At 43.2% G+C, this 23,924-nt stretch overlaps 1 protein-coding gene across 3 annotated transcripts in view; it reads left to right on the top strand.

Moving 5' to 3' along the window:
• Nucleotides 1-23,924, top strand: part of MTHFD1L (methylenetetrahydrofolate dehydrogenase (NADP+ dependent) 1 like) — a 190,607-nt gene that overhangs the window by 30,901 nt on the left and 135,782 nt on the right. For all 3 annotated transcript variants that reach the window (XM_046669966.1, XM_046669964.1, XM_046669965.1), the window contains exons 8-13: nucleotides 504-615; nucleotides 7,452-7,543; nucleotides 9,016-9,113; nucleotides 11,832-12,005; nucleotides 20,398-20,534; nucleotides 22,247-22,293. In XM_046669966.1, coding sequence (XP_046525922.1) covers nucleotides 504-615; nucleotides 7,452-7,543; nucleotides 9,016-9,113; nucleotides 11,832-12,005; nucleotides 20,398-20,534; nucleotides 22,247-22,293 — 660 coding nt within the window. The remainder of the gene's footprint in view (nucleotides 1-503; nucleotides 616-7,451; nucleotides 7,544-9,015; nucleotides 9,114-11,831; nucleotides 12,006-20,397; nucleotides 20,535-22,246; nucleotides 22,294-23,924) is intronic.

Genomic DNA, 23,924 nt, shown 5'->3' with positions numbered 1-23,924 from the left:
ATATGGGTCTCATTTGGATGGTGCAATTGTACAGGCTGCCAGGCCCCCTACCCTGGTCAGAACTTCAAGGGGCTTCGCTCTGACAATCCGTTTTCCTCCTGAGCCGCTGTGTGAATCAGGATGCCCCCCCCATCTGCGCCCCTCTCAGGCCCTCCTTCCATCAGGATGGTTTTCTTTGTCCCATCTTTTTTCTTGATATCGCAGTTGGTGGTGAAAACGTGAATGATGGTACTCCACATCGTGTACATGCGGAAGTAGTACTTTGAAGAAATCTTAAGGTCTCCTTTTCTTTATAGGATATGGTAATCACCTTCTATTTGTCCTAAAATGTGCTACGTTAGTAAGTTAGTAAGCGATTCTGGCCACGTCATCGGTGTGGAACTAAACTCTGTTAGTTAGATGCAGTTGTCATCTATCACCTTGAAGTCATTTGACATCGATCGTTAGGCAGATCTTTATGCTACGGGTTAAAACGTGTGTGCTGTTTTCCTTTATCTTTCTAGCTTCAGGAGGCTGACATCGTGGTCTTAGGCTCGCCCAAGCCAGAGGAGATTCCCCTTTCTTGGATCCAACCAGGAACGACTGTTCTCAACTGTTCCCATGACTTCCTATCAGGTAAATGTTTTAAAATAGGTGCCAGGCCACTGACAAAAGTAGGTAAGATTGTTATGAGAAATGTCAGCCTTATTCAGAAGAGAGTATGTTCCTGAAATGTTAGTCATTGTCAACATACATACACAAGATAAGAAACTTAGAAGGTTGGTTGCCTACTTTTGGGATCACCTGATATTGGAACCATATTGTCAGGCAAAGAGAAGCCAAGATGCCATTTGCAGTGGCTGCCTTCTCCTCCTCCCATGTTGAAATGTCCACCTGCTGGCCTCCAGCATCCAGCAGTGGCGCAGGCTGTGACCTAAAGTATGTAATTTGTACGTGTGTAAGGTGAACTAGAAATAGTGGTCGTCGCCATCTCTTAGAAAGCAGCAAAATCCTTTCTCTCAAAGAAATCTTAGCTGAATCTCAACAGGTGAAAGCAGATGAAAGAGGGAATGGAGACCAGGCCTCGGGTCTCCCTGATTCTCCTGCAGTGACCCCTCAGGCACTTCCTTGGAGGCCCAGAGTCACCTCAGAGCAGTGTGAGAGTCACCGTTAGAAACAGAAGTGGGCTTAGGCTTGGTGTTGATATTTGATGGTATTTCTCCAAAGGATCAAGGAAATGACCCGGACCCCACCAGGCCCACCTTTAGGACACCTGGAGCTGTGCCAGCACCAGGACACCCAACCAAGGGGGCAGTAGGAGCCGGCCCAGACAGGAGACATTTTCTCATTCACAGAAAGACATTCTGAGGCTAAGAAAGCTTTGGACCACACTCAGCTGACCTCCTCAAGTCCCTGAGTAACGTGTGTGCAAGAGACAGTGGCAGAGGGAGGCTAGGAAACTCTCCTTCCTTGTTGCTTTGGCCTCCAAATTTCAGCATGGAGAGGCCTATACTCCAGGCCAGCGTTTTTCCCCCCAAAGCTGGTCGGAACTCGGGCCAGCGTGAGTGGGGGCCTCGGCCCTCTTTCCCCTCTGCCAGTACCACACTGGAATTCTAGATCCTGAAACCTTCTAGGCAGCCCCACAAAAGAGTGAAATAGAGAATAGGATCCAGGAGAAAATAAATATAACTTCCGACCCGGACACCTTGAGATAACTCTTTTACATTTTTCCATAAAAAGGCAATAAACAGTTTTATTGGAATATAATGGAAGGAGAAGAAAAAAATATGATACTAAAAGTATTACTGAAATTCAGATAGCTGTTTCTTCAAAAAGGGAAATATTGGATCCTCCTCTCTGGGAATGTAGCTCCTCCCAGAATTGACGAATCAGAGTGAAAACCGCTCGGGGCTGAAGTGGGTGGGGTGGATTGGAGAGTGCAAGGCAAGATGCTCAGGAATTTCCCAGAATGCTCGTGTACTCAGCTCTTGGATGGAGAGCACAGGGATGAATGAAGCAATCAGAAGTGCAATGTAACATGAATGTGGGATTGATGGCTCTTTTTAGCAAATAGAAGGCACGCGCTAAATAACTTCTTGAACGTGTATGTATGTAGTTTCTGAGTGTAAATTTTTTTTTCCTGAAAAAACCAATGCTTCACCCATCAACAGTGGACACGGTAGATTTCTCCTCTACTCAGAATCCTAGTTGGATTAGGAGAGTCGGTTACGACATTAGTTTTTTTTAGTTCATGCTTCTTTACTATAATATTTACTGGCTTTTTTTAATTAGAGTTTATATATTTAGGACAATTTTGGCACAGTCCTGTCTGGAGATAGGAGAGTCAACTTCACTGTTCTTTTGGAATCCCCATGATTATATAAAAGTGATGTGTTTTTTATTAATAAATCTGTGCCTTATTTTTAATGTTTCTTTTTAGGACATTTACTAAAGGCATTCTTAAAATCCTTAGATTTCAATATAACGATTCTCTTGGGTGAAAAAAGATGAAGGCATTATGTTTTGAGTTAATGATTCTGTATGTAGACTGATGGCAGTTAGTTTATTTTAAATTGATCTGGTCCAGCAGTGGTGGTTCTCTTCAATTTCTAGAATTTCTTTGAGTACCTCGTGCCCAGCATAGCACCTGATGCATAGTAAGCGCTCAGTAAACACCGTGTTGAATGAGTGAATAAACGAGCTCTCAGAATTGGAGTCAGATTCGTTGCATTGCAAGTTGGTTGTAGATTTAGACATTTCCTTCAACTCGTCTCCCACTTGAAAACAGGGCGGGCAGAGCAAAGACAAAAATGGAAAATGCTATGCTGCTAAAATGGATGAACATTTTCCAGTTGGTACTGTTTAGAAGAGCATTAGATTTCTCAATTGTCAAAGTTTTAATTTTAGCAGCTTTGATTAGTATGAAAATTTAATCTATGAGTAAATTGAAGAAAGACTTTTTTGCTCTCTTTTATACATAATCTTGCCACTTTAAACACATGAATAGACTTTTTCAAACATTATTCAAAGGAAGGGTGCTTTTATTTAAGCTTAAGAGCAAAAGAATTTTTAATATACTTTGATTGGGCGAAGGCAGTGTTGTATAATGAGATTTTCATATTCATCTTAATGGTACAGGGTTCCACCCCCCTTGTAAAAATAGGTGGGATGTGGTGATTTATGATGAGGTAATTCTGTAGAGGCATTTTATTGAATATATAATCCCAGGAGAGATTTTCCCCATGGCTGGTATCCCAGAAGCCGAGCTTGGAAAACAATTACAATTAACCTGCTGGATCTGTTCACTTTTCTATGGCTTGACTCTAATGTTTAGATTGAAGGCTGGGTCATATCAGTGTTCAGGTTTCTAGCTATAAAAATAACTAAATTTTTTTATTAAAAAAATTATTTTGAATGAAAGAAGTGGGCTGCGATTGTGTCATGCTCTGTTTGCTAAAGAGCGGAATTCACTCCAGCAAGACTAGTTTATAGCCCTCCACCAGGGCTTATTTCACATGTACCAAACTGCACGAAGGAGACGCTGGTCTGTCGTCTTGGGCCCAGAGAGCAGCATCAACACAGCAACTTCGTGGATCAGAGTGGTTTACAGCGTCATTTTAAGTGAACATAATTCTATTTAGTGCAGAGCGAGAGCAGAACCTGGACTGCATCCCAGGGCTCATGCTGATGAGCTGGCAGATCCTGAGGGACCAAGAGCCTCCCCTTTCACGGCCCTGTAGTGAAAAGAACATGCAATTTGGAGTCAGGATTGATCTGACTCAAAAAGAAGAGGGTTTTGTTTTGTTTTTTAACTCTTAATTGCATTGTACTAATAGGCTGTGTGACTTTGAGCAAATAGCTTAAGCTCTCTGATCCTCAGTTTCCTTGTGGGTAAGATGGAAGCAAGCCTGTTGGCAGGGCTAATTGAGATACCACCTCAGGTGCAGCACCTCTTTCATAGTAGCTGCCAATAATGTCGGGTGACTCCCTCCACACGCTCGCTCCACTTCATTGTGGCCACACTGCCAGCACACGAAATAATTTTCAGACATCATGTTAGCGGAACATAAGTCAGTGTTTGAAAAATCAAGCCCAAGGAAGGAAGAGGTTCCAGGATGTCCTAAGAATGTAAGCTAGGCAGCTTTAGAGAAATTAGCTGCGCATGTAACTTAATCATTATCCTAATATACTTAGAATAAAAGAAGGATATTTGCTTATGACTTTTGAACTTTAATTATTCTAAAATCCATTGTTTCTATTACCTGTTTTCCTTAAATTTTTTTCCAGGAAATTCTGGATGTTTTGGACCCATCCCTGAGATATATTATTGCCAGTGTTTCATTTCAAATTTTAATTAGTTTTCAGTACAATGTATTTAACATTTTTAAAAGGCTCAAGCCATTTAGAATATGCAACACTATTAATTCCTTCTTGATTTGGTTTCAGTCATTTCAAAAAAGCTACTCATAGAAGTTGAGACTAATATTTTAATTATATTCCTTTCTTTGAAGATTCTTGTATTGTATTCCTTTAAAAAAATAGTAATACATTGTCGTTTGATAGTGGAATTCAGATATTTTAAGCTCCGAGTGACACTCTTGAGAGCATTGTCACAACAATTCTACTAAAATTTCATTTATTGCGTTTTACTGTTTATCCTAAAAGGTTAATAGATTTAGCTTAAAAACTTAAAAATCACCAGTGTCTTTTGAAATTTTTATCTGTACTAATTTGTAATTTTTAGCTCTTCCTGTGTTCAAAACTTCACATAAATTTTTTTGGAGTGGCTCGTTCTCCTAGAGGAGGAGAAGATATTTAGAATTCGGCCTATGGGTTCAGACAGTGCTTTTGTGATGAGAGGGGTGCCCTGGGCCAGACTGCGGAAAGGCTGAAACGTTTCCAACGGAGCAGAGATGGCAGGAAGACAGAAGAATGTGCCCTGGTCCCTCCCGTTTCATTTGTTCTGGCAGAATTCCCAGGGTCATCTCAAAACAGCTCCCGTCAGCGAGAGGGCTGCTCTGATTTGCAGAGAAAGCATTCTAACACTTTAGCCTTAGATTTTCCTGTTGTAGAAAGTTCGGTTGTGGTAGAGAAACTATGAAGGAAAGGCTATCTTTTAAAGTGATTCATTGATTCGTCCCTGAAGCAACCGTGAGTTACTGGGGAGTGATAGTGGGAAGTGAAAAGACCCATTTGGTTTGGGATGGGCCCCCTGCTGGACTCGCAGGCCAGTGTAGACAACCCTTCTGGTGGAGGCCTACGTCTACACAGGCAGGGCAGTGAGGTAATGATTTCCTTTCTCGATTCTCTTTAGCCATGAAATTTATTAAGAACATATTCCTGAGTCACTGAGTTACCATCTTAATTGCTTCAAATCCCCTGGATTCAGAACATTTAATTTGGTTTTAAGATACATTGATTCCTAGTACAAATCTAATAACAATGTTCGTGATAGAAAATTTGTGAAGTATAGAATAGTACACAGAAGAAAATAACAGTAACTTCTGATCCAGTCATCTTAGGATAAGCGTTGTACGTTTTTTGATTAAAAAGGCATTTCAGGGGCCGACCTGGTGGTGCAGCCATTAAGTGTGCATCTTCTGCTTTGGGGGCCCGGGGTTCACCGGTTCAGATCCCTGGTGAGGACCTGGCACTGCTCATCAAGCCACACTGTGGCAGGCGTCCCACATATAAAAGTAGAGGAAGATGGGCATGGATGTTAGCTCAGGGCTAGTCTTCCTCAGCAAAAAAAAAAAAAGAGGAGGATTGGCCGCAGTTAGCTCAGGGCTAATCTTCCTCAAAAAAAAAAAAAAGCATTTCATTTAATTTTATTGGATGGAATAGAATGGAAAGAGAAGAAAATAATACACTAAAAGCATTACTGAAATTCAGATAACTGTTTCTTCAAAAAGAGAAAGATTGGTTCCTACAGGATTCTTCTAAAGTGTATGTTCACTTTGCGTTGTGTTTAAAAATCTTTGTTGATTTTAGGCATGTTCTATTTTCTGCAAGGCGGTGGCTGAGCTTATGGGAGGAATTAATCACTATGTAATTCTGTGGGTGAAATTTTCTTCATTCATCTGGTTATTTGTGGTTGTATTCTAGGAACATGCATTTATAAATTGATACTAGCTCCTAAAATGTATGTTTTTCTTATTTCTCCATCATTTAAAGATAGAGATAAGAAAGAGAGAAGCGTGTGTATTCTCCGTAGTGGTTGGACGGGATCTTGAGATCAGATCTCTAGTAGTTCAAACAAAACAAAACAAATCTCTCTCCTCCCCTGGACTCTTGGCTTTTGCCTAAATATGATTTATAAAACTGTAGTGTTGCTAATCTTTAAACAGTACCCGGGGGATATGATTTTTCCAAGACCCTTAATACATTTGACAACAGAACATCACAAAACACGTACCCTGAAGTATTTTGTGCTCTTTCTTGCAAAGGACTGTCAGAAAAATGGATAATTTAAAAGTAGAGCGGTCCCCCAAAAAAGAAGATAGTTTCTTAGTTCAAAACAGTTGCCGTTAGAAATGTTTCTTTTCTCTGCGGGAGGATGTAGGCATTTTATGTGTGTGTTTGCTGTTCATAAACTTCATAAGTGCAACTAAAGGAGGGAAAAGTAGTTCTTATAAATGCCTATTTGGAAATCCAGGTAATCCCTAAAATTAATATCCTAAAATGTAATTTCTCAGTTTTGATGGAAAATTGGTCACATTACTTTTCTAGCAGGGATTTCTTGAATTAGCAAAGAAAGCCTGACCTTTCACATAACACTTTGGCTGGGCTCGTCCTACAGAAGTTTCAGTCCCCCTTCTTCTTTTTTTTTTGAAGATTGGCCGTGAGCTAACATCTGCTGCCAATCTTTTCTTCCTCTCCTCTTCTCCCCAAAGCCCCGCAGGACATAGTTGTATATTCTAGTTGTCGGTCCTTCTGGTTGTGCTGTGTGGGACACCGCCTCAGCATGGCTTGATAAGCAGTGCCAGGTCCACACCCAGGATCTGAACCCGTGAAACCCTGGGCTTTGGAACTAGAGTGCACGGACTTAACCGTTCTGCCACTGGGCCGGCCCCTAGTCCTCCTTATACTTTATATTCATAAGTGAAATTGCTTTTATTTCATATGTATTGTTTAAACATACACACTACATGCCAAGCACTTTACAGACCCTATCACATTCAATTCTCATGAAATTTTATGAGCTTGATTAACATTAATTAACCGGCCCAAAGTCACAATTGCTAGTAAGAGGGAGAGGCGACATTTTAATCCAGTCTAACTCTGAAGTCTGTGGGCCAGTGAGGAGCCCCAAGGTGCGTCAGGGACTGGTGGCCTACCTATCGCTGTGCCGTGACATCCTAACATCCTTGGCTGAAAATGAGAACAAGATTCAACGTGCTGGCTTTTTACAACACGCAATTAGTTATAAATGATAATATGCTGCAAATGTTTCTTTCCTCACTTTTTAACAGGGAAACTTGGATGTGGTTCTCCCGTGGTACATTTTAGCGGCCTCATCGCGGACAACGATGTGTCTCTTCTCGCGGCAGCTCTGCGGATTCAGGTGTGTTTGACGCAGCTGTTTGAGAATTTTTGAGTTTAGAGCTTTGATTGACAGTTGCTAACAGTTTGCGAGTGTTTTCTGTTTAGCAGACACGGTGTTAAACACCTTACCCACATAATGTCATTTAATTCTCACAACAGCCCTATGAAATGTTACTCCCATTTGATAGATGAGGAAATGGAGACAGAAAAATTAAGTTACTTGCCTTTTATCACATGAGGCATGAGGGAGGGACCCAAAGCAGGGTTCCTTATTAGTTGTCTGTTGCTATGTAATAAATTACCCCCTACATTTAGCAACTTAAAACAAGAAGCATTTATTACCTCACAGTTTCTTGGGGTCAGAGATTTGGGAGCAGTTTAGCTGGATGGTCCTGGTTTAGAGTCTCTCATGCAGTTGAAATCAAGAGATAAGTCGGGGCTGCAGTCGCCTGAAAGCTTGACAGCGTCCAGAGGATCCGTTTCCAAGATGGCGCACTCACATGGCTGTTGGCCTGTGGTGTTTAAGTCCTCATTGGCTGTTGGCAGGATGCCTTAGTTCCTCCTCATGTGGACGTCTCCATAGGACTGCTCACCTACCCCAGAATGAGTGATCCAAAGGAGAGAGCAAGGAGGAAGCCGCAGTAGGTTTTATGACCTAATCTTCAAAGTCACAGGCTGGCACTTCCTTTCTTCCTCTTTGCTATAAATGAGCCACCAAGGCTCACCTCCTGAGGACAGGAGTCTTAAAGAATTTGTGGACATCTTTTCGAGCCACCACCATCTGTGTGACCCAGAGCCCAAGATCTGCAGCTCTCGTGTCCTGGTGATGCCGGAGCCTGCCGTGGTCATGGCTGCTGGCAGTGGCACTGAGCAGCAGTAGAGAAAGCTGGGCCTCAGTTCCTGCCGCAGTAGAATTAAACAGAAGCAAGTTGTAGTTCATTTCTTTCCTACACACATAGTAGTACACAGTTACAACTTTTTACTTCAAAGTGGGATATAATATGTTTCTGTAAGGATTATGTGCTACATCTCAACGAAAGCCAAATTTTATTTCTGTGTGTGTGTGTTTCACTATTTAATGATTCGATTTGCTTGTTCTATTCTATCAACTGTAGGAGGGTTGTACTCGAAATGGGGTTGCAAATTTTGGAAGCTGGATCTGGAAGCTGATCATTCATGCATTCTCATATTTTCCTCATTTTTTTCCTAATGAAGATGGAGAACCCACTCAGCATAATTTTACCATATACTTCATGTCTAGTGAGCTCTTAAACTATTTTAATGGTGCAATAGCTCACATTTTCCTTTCTAAGAAAAACCTGCGATTTAATTATGTGAATAAAATTATTCTTGATACTCACTTGGGTTATAGTGCAACTTTATCATCTTTTTCATGACATAACATCCCTGAACGGTATTTTCATGGTTTAGACACATCACTGTCAGCTTGTACGTTTGTAACATGCTTTCCTTTTTCTGTCCCTGCTGAAGAACGTGGTCAGTAGTGGCAGAAGATGGCTCCGGGAGCAGCAGTACTCCAGGTGGAGACTTCACTGCTTGAAGCTTCAGCCTCTCTCCCCCGTGCCAAGGTATCTGGGTGATTCGTCTACGCTGATGTCAGCTTGCCAAAGGGCCTTAGATATTGAGGTTATCCATTGGGTGGGGGTACAACTCACGGTATTACGGCTTTGTGGGTAGATAATTTTCTCTAATCAAATTACTGTACAATTTTTTCTCTGAAGCCCTCCAAAATTAAGTCATAATGGGCATTTTTTTACCATATTCTATAAATTCTAGGACGCGTACTTTTTCATTTCTCAGATCAGGAGGCACGTGACCGTTGATGGTCTATCTTGTGTTCAATGCCGATGTTTTTTCTTCTTAGCGATCCATAAAATAACGATGTCTTTGATTTGACAAAATGTAGTAATGTAATATTTGGAAGACCTTTTCAGTGTTGGAAATGCCCAACACACACGTCAGCTTGGTCCTAAGGCCCAGGTCGGTTTCTCCTCTGGGGGTAAATGACCAGCCAAACCAGACTCCGTTCCATGTGGGAAGTGAGCTCAGCTTTCATGAGAACGTGGTGCTGTCTTCTCTCTGACAGGATGCTCTGTGAGAGTCCAGATGGGTATTTTCTTCAGTGGTATTTAATGAAGTGTAAGCTACATATTCTCTCTGTATAAATCTGGAAATACAGACTGCAGGCCATAGTCTCAGCATGTGACTTAGAATAATTAGTTAGATATGATATCTGAGCCAGAGAAATGTATTTTCCAGCCTCATAATGAATCCTCGCTGACTGCCTCCCCTCCGGTGAGTCGGGCCCAGCCCCTTCATCCAGGGTGTGCATCCTGCCAGCCCATCTCTGCATGGGCCGGTCCACCAGCATTGGAATACACAGCGTGTCGGTAGATAAAACCTCCAGTAATTGACTCATTTTTCAGTTGATAACCAGTTGCTTTTTAGAATTGACCTCTGTTTCCTTGGGCAGTCAGCTGAACACTGTGGTCTGATTATAAGGCCCCAGGCTGGTGAAACCCTCCAGGCTATGTTTTTGCCCCAGAAATAGACTAAACATCATAGTCATCTTCTGTGTTCATTAATACATGGATTCCGAGGCCTGTTGTTCTTTGTAATATCACCCCTGTAGTTTTACAATCTGTTTCATCAAATATCTTATTTTTGCAGTTCCTTATGTTGTTATAGGACCTTAATTTTTAAAAGCAAATGAGTAAACTCTCCTTACAGAAAGCTAAAAAAAATTGAGATGGACCCCCCCCCCAAATCGTATACCAAAATCTTTGTATAAATCAAAATAAATTCTGCTTGGGGAAAAAGTGCTTTAATTGCTTCACCAAATTTGAATTCTAGAGCCCCTGGGGAAAGAGAGACAGGCTGAGGAGTTTATAAATCAGCCAAAAAATCAAGATGATGTCACTAGCACTCTTTAGCTAGGGAAGAGAAAACCGTGGAGGTTTTCCAAGAGTGGGCTGTTCAGTTTAGGAGATTGTGGCAGGAGAGGAAGAGAAAAAAGATAGAGCCAGGGAAGCAAAAGTGGAGTAGGAGTGTGGACGGTGGTGAGTGGCGGGCTGGAGGGAGGACTGGGAGGGAAGATGCAGGCGAGCCTGGGGAGGGGACTACTGCTGCCTCCGCACAGAGCTCAGCCCACGTCTGGCCCCAGGCGTGCTCTCCCCTCTCCGAGCTGCTCTAGCGCCCTTCAGAAAAGTCAGGACTGGAGACAGGTTTACTGTGATCTCTTGCCCCAAGGTCAGACCGCTGTGGAGAATAGTATGGGTGCTGAGAGTAAGTTGTCAGCTGCGGCAACAGGAAAAAACCAGAGCAGAGGCTGCCTGCCAGTGGAGAGGGCGATTGGCCTCCACTGGGGGATGCTGCTGTGCCCCCTGATAAGGGCTCCAGGACGGTCGGGGCACACGGTCGGGGCACTGCGCTCTTCTCAGATGTCAGCCCTTAAGACAAAGTCTCTGATGCCTGGTCTCCTAAGGTCTGGCTTGGGCCTGCCAGGTCGCACTCTCAAACAGATGTTCAGACAGACAGATGGATGAAGAGAAATGGCTGAGCTCAGGAGCCCCGAAAGGCTGTCTCTGAGAAGCTCAGCACATGCTGACGTTCGCAGCACTCCTGTAAGATGAGCAGTGGGGTTCTCATCTTGCCAGTGAAAGAGAACAGTTAAATCATTTGCCCAGTAACACTCTGGAGTTCCTAAAATTTCCTGCATCTGAGGTTGAGCTTCAGCCACTAGGTCCATTTACCGACAGTTATGCAATTAATTAAACATTTTGAAATATGATTTCAGACTTGAAATAGGAAGGAGAGAGCGAAAGTATGGACACAGATAAAACACAATAGCATTTCCATATTTTTGAATAGCCAAGGGACACATGATCCTAGCCCAATAAGAGCATTATGCAATAACCCATGTATTTGTGGTTAGTGAGTGCACTGATGACCCACAGAAAGCATCGTACTCCACAATGGATTTATACTTACAGGAGGCCGAAGGACACATTGTAATATACAGTTCTCATCTCCTTGGGTGTAGGTGTCATCTTTGTACCTGGGCAGCATTCTAGGATCTTTATGAGTTTTTAGGAGTTGCTTCTCTAAAGAAATGTACCATTCTCATGCACATTAATTGTTAGCAGTTGTGCTTAATACTGCTTGGACAAAGGACCACAAAGCCATTGCGTTGATTTAATTGTTGGCGTGGTGTCTGGCTATTTTTCACTCAAGCAGCGACCACCTAAGCTGAGAAGACTCCTGCCTCTTCTGTGTTTTCCCCCCAGTGATATTGAGATTTCAAGAGCACAGACTCCAAAAGCCGTGGATGTCCTCGCCAAGGAGATAGGATTGCTTCCAGATGAAATTGAGATCTATGGCAAAAGCAAAGCCAAAGTCCGTTTGTCCTTGCTGGAGAGGTTAAAGGACCAAGCAGATGGAAAATACGTCTTAGTGGCTGGGTAAGACCACTTTTCAAATCTATTTTACTAAAAAGGGCCTGTTTATAAAACTCTCTTCTATCTTTATATCTGTCGTCACACCCATCAAATGCATCCTATTCTCAAATGTGGCGTTATTTTGTCCATTTCACTTGGCATCCCTTTGTTGGACATGAGGTAAGTTTTTGTTTTCGGCGCAAAACAAATTAACCTCCTCCACAAAAGATAAAGCAAAGGGAGTTCCTAATCCAGCCCTTTATTTTCTCTTTCTCTTAAGATATCTTGATCACCCTTGTTCCACTTTGGATTTTTCATTTAGCTTTTCATGATAAAAATCAAAATAAGAATTTAAAGTGAAATATTTTGAACGGAGTAGAGATTTTCTCTGTGTGTTCTCAGAAAAAAACATTTTAATGGAAAATGTACAAATCATTGTGTGAAACTCATGTTTTTCTGTTAATATCCTTAATATTTCTCATTTTTGTATTTACAAAAACTCATTGTTTCTCTTTTCTTGCATTTCAGAGTTAATGTTGGCCCATTTTCATTTTCATTGGTCATTTTACAAAAGGCAAATGTGCAGTTTTTGTGAAAAGGAGGGTTTGCTTTAATTTCTCTCTTTTTAAAAAGAAATACATTCACTAGCTGAAGAATGATAGAAAGCAAGGGATTTCAAATATTCATTCAATGTGACCTGAGGAATCATCATGAGACCATATAAATTCCTCTGTTGTCTTGAAATTTCATTGCATAGACATGCAAATGATATGTAAGCCAAGGCTTGAGGTACAAAAACCTATTTGTTAACAGGCAGAGACATTTCTAATAACTGGACTTGACTCATCGTTAACTTCCTTTTTGCATATCTAATGATTATTATAAGTGCTTTATTTCTTTTTCTTGTTAGAAAATTATGCATGCTCATTGTACAAATATTCCAAAAATACAGAAGTATGAATGAGAAAGTAAACCTTCCTGAATTCTACCACCCAGGCTTTTAACATTTGAGACCATCAAATGAGACCATCCCACACGTGCTGTTCTGTCTGTGACTTGATTAGTCAACAAAGTGTCGTGTGCCCAGCTCCATGGGAGTTCATATGGAGCTGTGTTGTCCTTTTTCATGACTACATAATATTCCACCGCTCACATCCAACATTCTTAAAGTGGTAGGGAAGGGAGTCCCGGGGGCGGGGGGGTGGTAAAAATGCCTGAGATGAAGGTGGATTCCATTTTACACATCTTCCTAGCCCTGAGAGGCACTGCCTTGGCTCAGTTGCTGGTAAGATAGTACTGCATGTTTCTAATTCTTCAACTATATGGAGGCAGAAAAATGATTTGAAAATATCATAGGGATGCCCCATAATTCATTGGACCAATTCTCTGTTGATGGACGCTTAAATTGTTTCCCCTTTTCGGCCATTATAAACAGTGCTGAAATTAACGACTTGGGCATGCGTCTTGTTAGATTTGTCCATTGTCTCCCTAGGAAAAATGCCTAGAGGTGAATTCAATTTTTTAAAACTACAAATAGGGGCCAGCCCGCTGGCATAGAGGTTAAATTTGCACACTCCACTTCAGCAGCCTGGGGTTTGCAGGTTCAGATTCTGGGTGCAGACCTACACACCACTCATCAAGCCATGCTGTGGCAGTGTCCCACATACAAAATAGAGGAAGATTGGCACAGATGTTAGCTCAGGGCCAATCTTCCTCAAGCAATAAGAGGAAGATTGGCAACAGATGTTGGGTCAGGGCCAATCTTCCTCAAGCAATAAGAGGAAGATTGGCAACAGATGTTGGGTCAGGGCCAATCTTCCTCACCGAAAAACAAACAAAGCTACAAATAAAGCAAGATAGCATCCATAGTGTCACCTCTTTAATGGTTTAATAATTCCTTCATGTCTCCTCTCCCTCCCTCTTCTCCCTTCCCACCCACTCCCCGTCCTCCTCCTCTTTCTCCACCTCCTCCTGTTACTGTTTTGAGGAGAGGTGGACAGCCACAGTCTTTCAGAGTCGCTCGGCAGCCGTAGTTTTAAGGAATTCCTCCCTTGCCGTTGCATCTCAGTTCCCTGTGGCTTAAACCTTCTCCTTCAGGCTTCCCGCTCCCTTCCAGTTGAACTCCTGACCCTAATGGGGTCCTTTCCAATTTAGGACCCCAACCCTAATGTCCCCATAACAGAGCTGCAGCAAAGCTCCTTGCCGAGGGGAGATGTTGGTCCCACCTGTAGGCCCCCTCTGGGCCAGATCCGTGAAGGGAGCCAGCTGCCTCCTCGGAGGACTCCTGGGGCCCAGCACACATCTAGTCAGTGTCTCTTTCCTGGGAGTATACTTCATGCAAGTTCGTTTGCAGTGAATAAACAAACTCTTGGACGTTAAGAACGTCTAAAGCAAGTTTAGCATCTTGTCTGCGGATTTGTCCCCTTCTTCCAGGCTGATGTGCATTGGTGGGTGTGCTGGTGTCCTCACCCCGTTTCGGGTAAGAAGACTTAAGGAAAACTCGAGAGGGTGTGTTCTCAGTTTGCAAAGGGAGACTCATGCCAGAGTTTTTCATATGGAGCGGCTGTGATTTACTGAGGTTTGGACTTGTCAGTATTAGAAATAAAAACACAAATCCGGACATGCCCCTGGCCTTAGCTGGGATCACAGAATTGATACTTCTAAACAAAAGCTCTGAGGGTATTGTTAGCAGATTTCAACCTTGATGTCACATCGTCAAGGCCTGGGCTCCAGCCACGGGCTGGAGAGTGACCACCAGCCTGGCTACCTAGGATTACGGCCCCGTGTTGGTCCGCACCCAGTAGAATGTTCCTCCACATTGTCTCTCTGCTAGCACGGATGTGTGTAACTGAGCTCAAGAAGCTGGGCTGCCATGTTGTAGATGAAATTAAACCTGAATTCTCAAGTACAAATTTAACCCCTGGAGATCAACAGTTCTTTTTCTGACGTTGTGGTATAAGTTCCCTTACTTAACAAAGACCGATGAAGGAACAGAAGTTAAATTGCATTCTGTTCAACTGCATTGAAAAACAAAGCTGTGAGGGTAGGATTCTGAGATACGCATGCATCTCCAGCAGAACTTGATGGTTCTTGGAAAAGATATACCACACTCTCTTCCATAAGGGGGGAATAAACTCCCCCCACCAGCACAGCAAATCATATTTTTGTAAGTGTGTAAATTACCTTCATTTTCTAATCTTTTAATAGCTGGATGTTTGAGATCAGCCTAGAACACAGACCATCATTTTGCTTATAATCTAAAATGAATGGGGCCGGCCCCGTGGCGGAGTGGTTAAGTTCGCGTGCTCTGCTTCAGCAGCACAGGGTTTCGCTGGTTCAGATCCTGGGTGTGGACATGGCACCGCTCATCAGGCCATGTTGAGGCGGCGTCCCACATGCCACAACTAGAAGGACCCACAACTAGAATATACAACTATGTACTGGGGGGATTTGGCGAGAAAAAGGAGAAAAAAAAAATGAAAATGAAAAGTTCACTTGAAATAAAAATCACCTCCATAGTTTTACTTTTGGTCAGGTCAATTATGGAAAAATGACATCAGCAAGCTGTTAGACACACTGTTGCAACTTCTACAGAAATATGAATGACCACTCCGTGAAATGGAAAATCACTCCTTTTTCTGAAAGCTTTTTTATTTTGAAAATATTGGCCTATTGTATAAAAACTTAACATAAAGGAAAGTAAAAAGGAGAATAAACCTCTTTAGTGAAAAGTATTAAAATTTTTTATATTTTCTTCAGGATTTTATCTGTGCATTAAGATCATGCCATAAATACCATTTTGTGTCCTGCCTTTTTTCTGAATACTATAACATAAATCTTTTCTCATGCTTTAGAGTTCAGATACCCAAGTAATTTTTCCGTAAACCTAAATAACAATCTATTTGTTCTTGTACATTTGAATTTATGTATAAATGTGATTTAAATATATCGAGAATGGGATTAAAATATAAAACGGGCTTTTTAAGAAAATCTTTTACTATTAATAACCCAAATGCCGAACAGATTAATTCGTTTTAAAAAGCTGTTCTTCAAACATTAGAATTTCTTACTCCATCAGCATCATCTGTGTTTCATCAGCTACACATCGCTTGGTATTTACACCTACACATCACTGTATTTGCTTTGCCTGACAAAACGAGAAGCATTGGGAATTATTCAGGGAAATATGCCAAAAGAATCTTAGGGGCTCTTGGGTTCTACATATTTTCCCAGTTACACTAATGAAAAGGAATTTGTTTGAGAACTTGACTCGGACTGCAGCTGTGGGGCGTTGAATGTGTGTGCAGGATGCGTCTCCATCGGCCCTTTACCGATTTCTGTGCAGAAGTTTCTAGAACTTCTCTGAATTGCTTGGACAGAGCCGTTAAAAAAGAAACTCAAACCGGTCTGTGAGTCGACTGAATTTCACATTAAAGAAAAATGAAAATCATTCACGGCGCTTCATTTTTTTCTGTAGAGTGCCAAATACCTGATTTGAGTTTTTTATTTATTTTAATGTTTCAACTCATTTTGGTCTACGTAGAAACCTTTACTAACTTTTCTAAGGTTCTGCTTTTCTGCCTTGGGTAACTATTTGACTGTCTGTGAGTTTTTCCTTTATTTGCACTTCTTGCAGAATTTAGAAGAAACCACTACTGACAGGGCCTTTGAACTATTGACCTCAGTCAAGTGTGATGGGAAACAACCAAATGGAACATAGAGTTTATCACTAGATAATACAAGGCTTGTTAAAAACCCTCAAATCGTGAAGATGCCTGGGATGAGTGATATACGTTCATACAGTGTTTGAGCGTATAGTTTTGGAATTCATGGTTAGACCCCAGGCTGATGGCAATAATATATGTGTTTAACAAGATTCTAGATTTTGAGAGCAGTTCAGAGTTTTACGACTTCTGTCTGCCTAAGCGATCTCTTTGACTTTTGAGTACATGGTCAACTTCTTTCAGATCGTGTCCAAATTGTCACAGAGGACTTCAGTACATTTTTACTGTAGTTGACAATAAATATTTGTCTTAGCAACAGTGTCATTCTTTTTTTTTGTTTTTTTGAGGAAGATTAGCCCTGAGCTAACATCCACTGCCAATCCTCCTCTTTTTGCTGAGGAAGACTGGCCCTGAGCTAACATCCATCCCCATCTTCCTCCACTTTATATGTGGGACGCCTCCCACGGCATGGCTTGCCAAGCGGTGCCATGTCCGCACCCAGGATCCGAACTGGCAAACCCCAGGCCGCTGAAGCAGAACGTGTGCACTTAACTGCTGTGCCACCGGGCCAGCCCCATGTCATTTGTTTGTCAACTGTTTCTTACTCATCTGTACCCTGGACGAGTGACAGAAATCAAGGAGAGTGGGCATAGTCCTTCACCTCAGTAAGCTCGTGGCCTGGTAGGTGAGCCAGACGTGTCAGGAAGCTTAGCATAATGCCCTCGCAAAAATTACACCATAAACACACGATAATGCTGTGGGATATCAGAGGGGGCACATAAATCTGCTGGGTCAAGTTGAGGGAGGGGTGAATAGCAATTACAATTCCATCTCCAGAAACTATAAGCTCTCACAGAATTAGGTTAACATGGCTCTTGGTCTTTTCTAAGTCAACTTGATAATTTGGAAAACGAGCTCAAGATACTGGCACAACAATTAAACCAAATTTTGATACCAAATGTAGGAATGACGTGCAACAGATTTTCTCAGAGCTCTCCTTTTATTGCTCCGAATAAATACTTCCTCCTTTCTGAGTTTCCTGAATCGTTTAGTTGGCAGAAGGCTAAGCAGCCCTGTGTTTCTAATTAAGAGTTGGACGTTAGCTGAAGTTGCGCAGAGGTCATCTCTGGGCGTGCCGGCTCTGGGCTGTCTCCAGCAGCTGATTTAGCATCTCCTTGGGAATGATCCTTTAATCCTTCATGTGACACGCTGAAGTCAACCACCTCGTCCTTTGCAGACAGTCAGTGCTCACTATGGTACTTCCACTACCCTGTGGTTGACACTGCATTTTCTTTACAGGCTGTGGTGACATTGGGATGCCTGTGGCTCTTTCACTGCTTTTCTTCATGTTGTACCTAAGGAACTAGAAAGTTGGCTCAACCCATAAACACCTTCCTCTAACTCTGAGTCTTCATGTTGACCCAGTGTCGTGTGGCTGGAGGAGTCTGAGGTTGACCTCACCGAGCTGTGTTCGGGTTGGCTCACCAGCTCCACCTGCACAGAGGTCACCAGCAGTGTCGTTGCTAAATTGAGTGACCGCTTCTCGGACCTCACCCGGCTTCAGACCCCACACATTTGACTCTGGACCACCCTTGGTGTCCTGCCGAGGCTCCCCTGACAAGCCCCTGCCTCCTCCTGAGGGTTTTTCTAACTTTCTGCTGCTTTTCCCTAGTTTCCTTCGGTCTCTCTGCTTCTGACTATTCCTCAGGAGGAAATGTTCCTAACAATTCTGTCTTTATCTTTTTTCACGCTCTCATTGAGTAATCTCACTCATTCCCATGCTTTAAATTGCTAATTATAGTTAATGTTTTCCATCCATAGAAATAACCTAGTGATGTCGGGGGACTTTCCTGGGTTTGATTCCCAGCTCTTCTGCTTACTAATTGTGTGACCTTGGGCAAGTCACCTAAACTCCCTCTGCCTCAGTTTCCTCATCTATCAAGTGGGGATAAAAATAATTAACCTGATAAACATAAAGCACAGAGCCTAGCACGTTAATTACTCCAAACTCAGCCTCAGTTTTATCCAGTTAATATTTATGCATTTGTCAGATCTCAGCTTAGATGTTACTTCCTCCAGGAAGCCTTCCCTGGTGTTCCAAATCTAATTAAAGTCTCCTTCCAGGTGCTCTCATAATACAGTCTAATTGTCCTATCCATCCGTCTTAGTATTTATCACGTTCATTGTAATTGCTAGTTTGTCTGGGCACATCCTCTGGCAGCCATAAGCTCTGTGAGGACAGCAGTGGAGTCCAACGTGGTCATCATTGTGTCCCCATAGTCAGTAGCCTGGCCCATAGTAGTACTTACATATTTGGATTGCTGTGGTGGCCTGAGATGGTTGGGGATGATGAAGTAAGGGCATTACTTCTTTGTGGTCACATAATTAGGTTTTGTGGGTCAGAAAACTCTATCACCGGTTTTGTTGTGGTTGAATATCCTAGGCAACCTGATTTGCACCATCTGAGTCATGGAGGACCAAATTGCAAGCCCAAATGACAGTTTTTAAAACTTGTTACAATGGTTAGAGTAGCTCAGGACCTATTTTATGAGGCCTTACTTGGGAGTGGAGTACACACCTGTCCTATAACTTGATTCTGTGATGTTGTCCTGAACCTGTGATGCTGGGTTTTGTAGGGGGTTGTAGTCAACAGTGAGCTCCTCAGAGCCTTAGTGTAGTGTCCTCAGAATCTCTGGACTTAGTCTTTCCAAATATTTGAGAGGCTGTAGTATGGGAAGGGGTGGGGCTTCGTGTGTCTGATTCCAAGAGATAGGAGGCTACAGGAATGCAGACATTTCCTCTTTAGGAAAAAGAACTTTCTAACTGTAAAAGCTCACTGGAAGGGACAGACCCCCTCGCCGAGTGGTTAAATTCACGCGCTCCGCTGCAGTGGCCCAGGGTTTCGCTGGTTTGGATTCTGAGCACCGACGTGGTACCGCTTATCAGGCCACAGTGAGGCGGCATCCCACATGGCACAACTAGAGGGACCCACAACTAAAATATACAACCATGTACTAGGGGGCTTTGGGGAGAAAAAGCAGAAGAAAAAAAAGATTGGCAAATGTTAGCCCAGGTGCCAATCTTTAAAGAAAAAACCTGGCTGGAAATGAATGGTCCATCCGGGAGGTCATGAACTCCATCGCTGCTTGTGTTCAAACATGGCGGCTACAACCCTGGGCACTGATATCTAGAAGGAGGTGGATGAGTGGGGACGTTAGGATCCCTTCTAATCCTGAGTGTCTGGCCAAGCCTCGCTCACTCATGGACCGTTGAGTTAGGCCCTGTGCCCACGTTATGCCCCCGTAAATGGCCCTGGAAGAACAAACGCCAAATTACCCATCAGCAAGCAACGACATCAGCTTAATTATTTAAACCATTTTGATGGATGATTCTATGCCGTTTCTTGACGTTGATAATGTTATTAGTACCCCTGCCGAATAACTTCTTTTGGTCTCTTGGCAAAGATGTATGTATCCAGACTTTAAGCATGGCCTCTGTGATATGGGTAGACCATCATGGTCCAAGAAATTTGGATTGTTAAGTGTATTTTGGATTGGTATATTCTCTTACCAATATCCTCTGATTTAGTTGATTTTGCATAGGTTGATTTTAGTTGATTTTTCATGGGTTGATTTTTTTGTAGCTTGTCTAGAAAATATTATTAAATTCACTATTTTTTCTCCCCAAATCAGGATCACACCCACCCCTCTTGGAGAAGGGAAAAGTACAGTGACGATCGGGCTTGTCCAGGCACTGACTGCACACCTGAACGTCAACTCATTTGCCTGTCTGAGGCAACCTTCTCAAGGGCCGACTTTTGGAGTTAAAGGTACTTTATTTAGTCACTAGTGTATTTCTCAGAGCAAAATTTTAGGGGAAGAAAAGTTTAAAAAGAACGTCATTAACAAACGTGGAGTTCAAACTTATCAGGAACTGGTGCATTTCATCCCTACATGCGCCCCCTCCTGCACAGACAGTATGTGGAGGTCACCCCAACTTGCTCCTCCCACAGAGAGAGCTGTAGCGGGGTGTCAGTGGAGCCCTTGGTGCCCCCAAACAATGGCAGGGCTCCTGCTTGGGACTCTGACCTCACACAGAAGCTTCCTGTTTCATCGGTACCTTCTGTGCCAGTGATGCTGAAAGTGCCATTTGTAGTGATGTTTGATCATCCTAGCCTCACTGCCTGCATGGAGAAAGGCTCCCCATGCAGGCACTGAGAGGCCCTTTGGTTGGGCTCTGAGCCTCGTCTCATCAGAGTTGCTGTGTGGGGCCTGAGGGGCACTGGAAACTGACCAGCTGTGGACAGAGAGAGGGGATGGAATTCCTCTTGGGCCGTGGCTCAGCTCACATCTGGCCCCTTCCCATCCACCCCTCTTTCTTCATTGATTTATCATGAATCATTCTTCAACTCACTTTACAATCACATTTATTGCTGCAATTACTTTTTGTTCTTGGCACTTTGTGGGTTTTAGCAGGATTGTGTTTATATTACTGTTACAAGTATTAATAACTCCTAACTCATTAAGTATTGATAACTCGTAGAATATCATACATTATGTAGTGGAACAAACACTAGACTTGGAGCGAGAAGGCCGAGGTTTTATTCGTGGCTGTATCTCTAACCGCTGTGTGACCTTTAGCCAGTCATGATTTCTCTGAGCTGCGTCTGTAAAAGTGTAGAAATCTTATAGCACTAAGCTCACAGGTTGTCGTGAAGACCAAAGGGGATGGCATATAAAAAACAGGATATGCACGCGGAAGGCCTCATTGTTGTTTTAGGAAAGAGAAGTCTTTTTAATGTAATAACATTACTATTTTGAGGGATGAACAGCCTGATAAATCTTACATACTATTATCTAAACTAGATTGAAGTATATTGTGGGTTAGTCTGAGTTTATCGGGTGGATTTTTTTTTAACAAAGTTTTTGATACTTACATACATGTGTGAATTAGCTGAAGCATAGCCACATAGATCTAATAATAATTAAAAAAATAGTCTCATATCCTGATGGATATTTTGCTGTAATGACATTTGCTGTATTATTATTACTCCTTTTTTTTTTTTTGAGGAAGATTAGCCCTGAGCTAACATCTGCTGCCAATTCTCCTCTTTTTGCTGAGGAAGACTGGCCCTGAGCTATAACATCCACGCCCATCTTCCTCTACTGTATATGTGGGACGCCTACCACAGCATGGCTTGCCAAACGGTGCCGTGTCCGCACCCGGGATCTGAACCAGTGAACCCCGGGCCGCCGAAGCGGAATGTGCGAACTTAACTGCTGCACCACCGGGCTGGCCCCTACTTTTACTCTTTTTTTGAACAAAAAGATCACAGTCCTTAATTCGCACGCTTGGACGTAGCGTGAACTTTTTCCTCTTCTGTTGTGCTTTGATTGACAGTTAATGTTTCTCATTGCCCGTTATTATTTTATCTTGGGGTACAAGCCTCCCTGTTGAGTTTGGGGAGCTGTGTCCCTGGGGCTCTGTCTGTCCTGTATAGCTGTACCTGGTGACTCATCAACTGATGCCTGATCTGTTTAGGAGGCGCTGCGGGCGGCGGATATGCCCAGGTCATCCCCATGGAGGAGGTAAGACTGCAAAGAGACGTGTGTCGTGTGTCACCATTTTTCCCTCCTGACACCTTTTTTCTGTGCTCCCATCAACACAGGCCCACATCCTATATCCTCCACCCCCCAAAGTCCTAAAGACTCAGAAAACCAAAAATGTTTTCATGGCTCATTTGGTGGCAAAACCTGTCGTACAGCATTGTGAGCTATTTAAGGCTTTTATTGATGCCACTTGGTGTGACTTTTCATGTTTTGCTGCAGAAATATTATTTTTGATTAATGGATACTGAGCTAGACCCTGCTTGGGGTGTTTTATAAATAAATTGTATGTCCATCACAGTACCTTTCTTGAATTCCAAAATATTCTGAATCCCGAAGTTTGTCTGGCCTCAGCGTTTCTGGAGAACAGGATGTGGGCCCTGAGCTCCGTCGCTCATCCCGAGCTCGGGAACACTTGGACTCTTCACTTCTGTAAACTGAGACTCCAAAATCAAATAAACCCAAAGAAAAACGGAGAAAAGGGTCATGGTGTCGATTCCTATTTCGCCAAGCTCTCCTTCCACACCCTCAGGGCCACTCCCTCGTCTCCTGTGTCTGACCAGTGACCAGGTCCCATCACTTCTGTTCTCTGCATTGGCCTCCGAGTTCAGGTCCTGAGAAAGCCTCCGAAAACCTAAGTCTGAGCGGGTTACTTTCCTGTTTAGTGCGTTTCAGTAGTTACTCCATGACTCTCCATCCGGCACAGCATGGCAGGTCCCGGGGCGCTGCTGCCACCTTCTCCCCCGCCTCACTGTCTCAGGTTCCCATGTGCGCCCCTCCTTCTCTCTACCCCGTCAACTCATTGCAGATTCCTGCCCTGTTGTCTCTGGATTCCAAGCTTCTTCCTAAGCCTGGGATGTTCTCCCCTTCCTTTTCTGCTCTCCTTGCCCAGCTTGGACTTCCCTAGGTTCTGTTCCACCCCACAGATTGTGTGTTTGCTCCATCGGGTTTGGTCGGCCGTGGGGAGTCAGAGGCTGTAGGCCCCAGCACTTAGCAGAGTGCCCAGCACGTGGTAGCTCCTCACTAGGAAATATTTGTTGTCTTTGCTGAAGGAAGAGGAGAAGTGTTTCCCCATGGAGGCCTAGGTGTCAGGGACACTACAGGGAAAATTTGGATAAAGAATAGTCCGAGGCATTGCTCAGAAAAATAGCCCCGAGCCTCACGTCTGATGGAGACTGAGTGACATTCGTGAACCCGGAGGATCCAGAGCCAGGAGGCCAGGTTGGGGATGGAGTACAAGGGACATGCCCAGAATAGCTCAGGATTTAGCTGAGGAATACAGCTACACGCCACTTAACAGTGGGGACACACTCTGAGAAATGCATCGTTGGGCGATTTCGTTGTTGTGTGAACATCACAGGGTGTACTTACACAAACCTAGATGGTGTCGCCCACCACACACCTAGACTCTGTGGTACTCGTCTTATGGGACCACATTGTATATGCTGTCTGTCGTTGACCGAAGCGTCATTATGCAGCACATGACGGCACTGAAAGGGCATTGGCCTCCTGCTGTCATGTGGCATTAGCTGCATAGCTCAGAGTTGGACCGAATTTAAGGAACAACCTTGTGATGAGTAGGCCAAACTCAATCGGGCAGTTTGTTCCTTTAA

The sequence above is a fragment of the Equus quagga genome, chromosome 8 (genome assembly GCF_021613505.1).
Source record: "Equus quagga isolate Etosha38 chromosome 8, UCLA_HA_Equagga_1.0, whole genome shotgun sequence".
Classification (NCBI taxonomy): domain Eukaryota; kingdom Metazoa; phylum Chordata; class Mammalia; order Perissodactyla; family Equidae; genus Equus; species Equus quagga.
The sequence above is the reverse complement of the archived record's forward strand: the minus strand, read 5'-3'. Positions and strand labels throughout refer to the sequence as shown.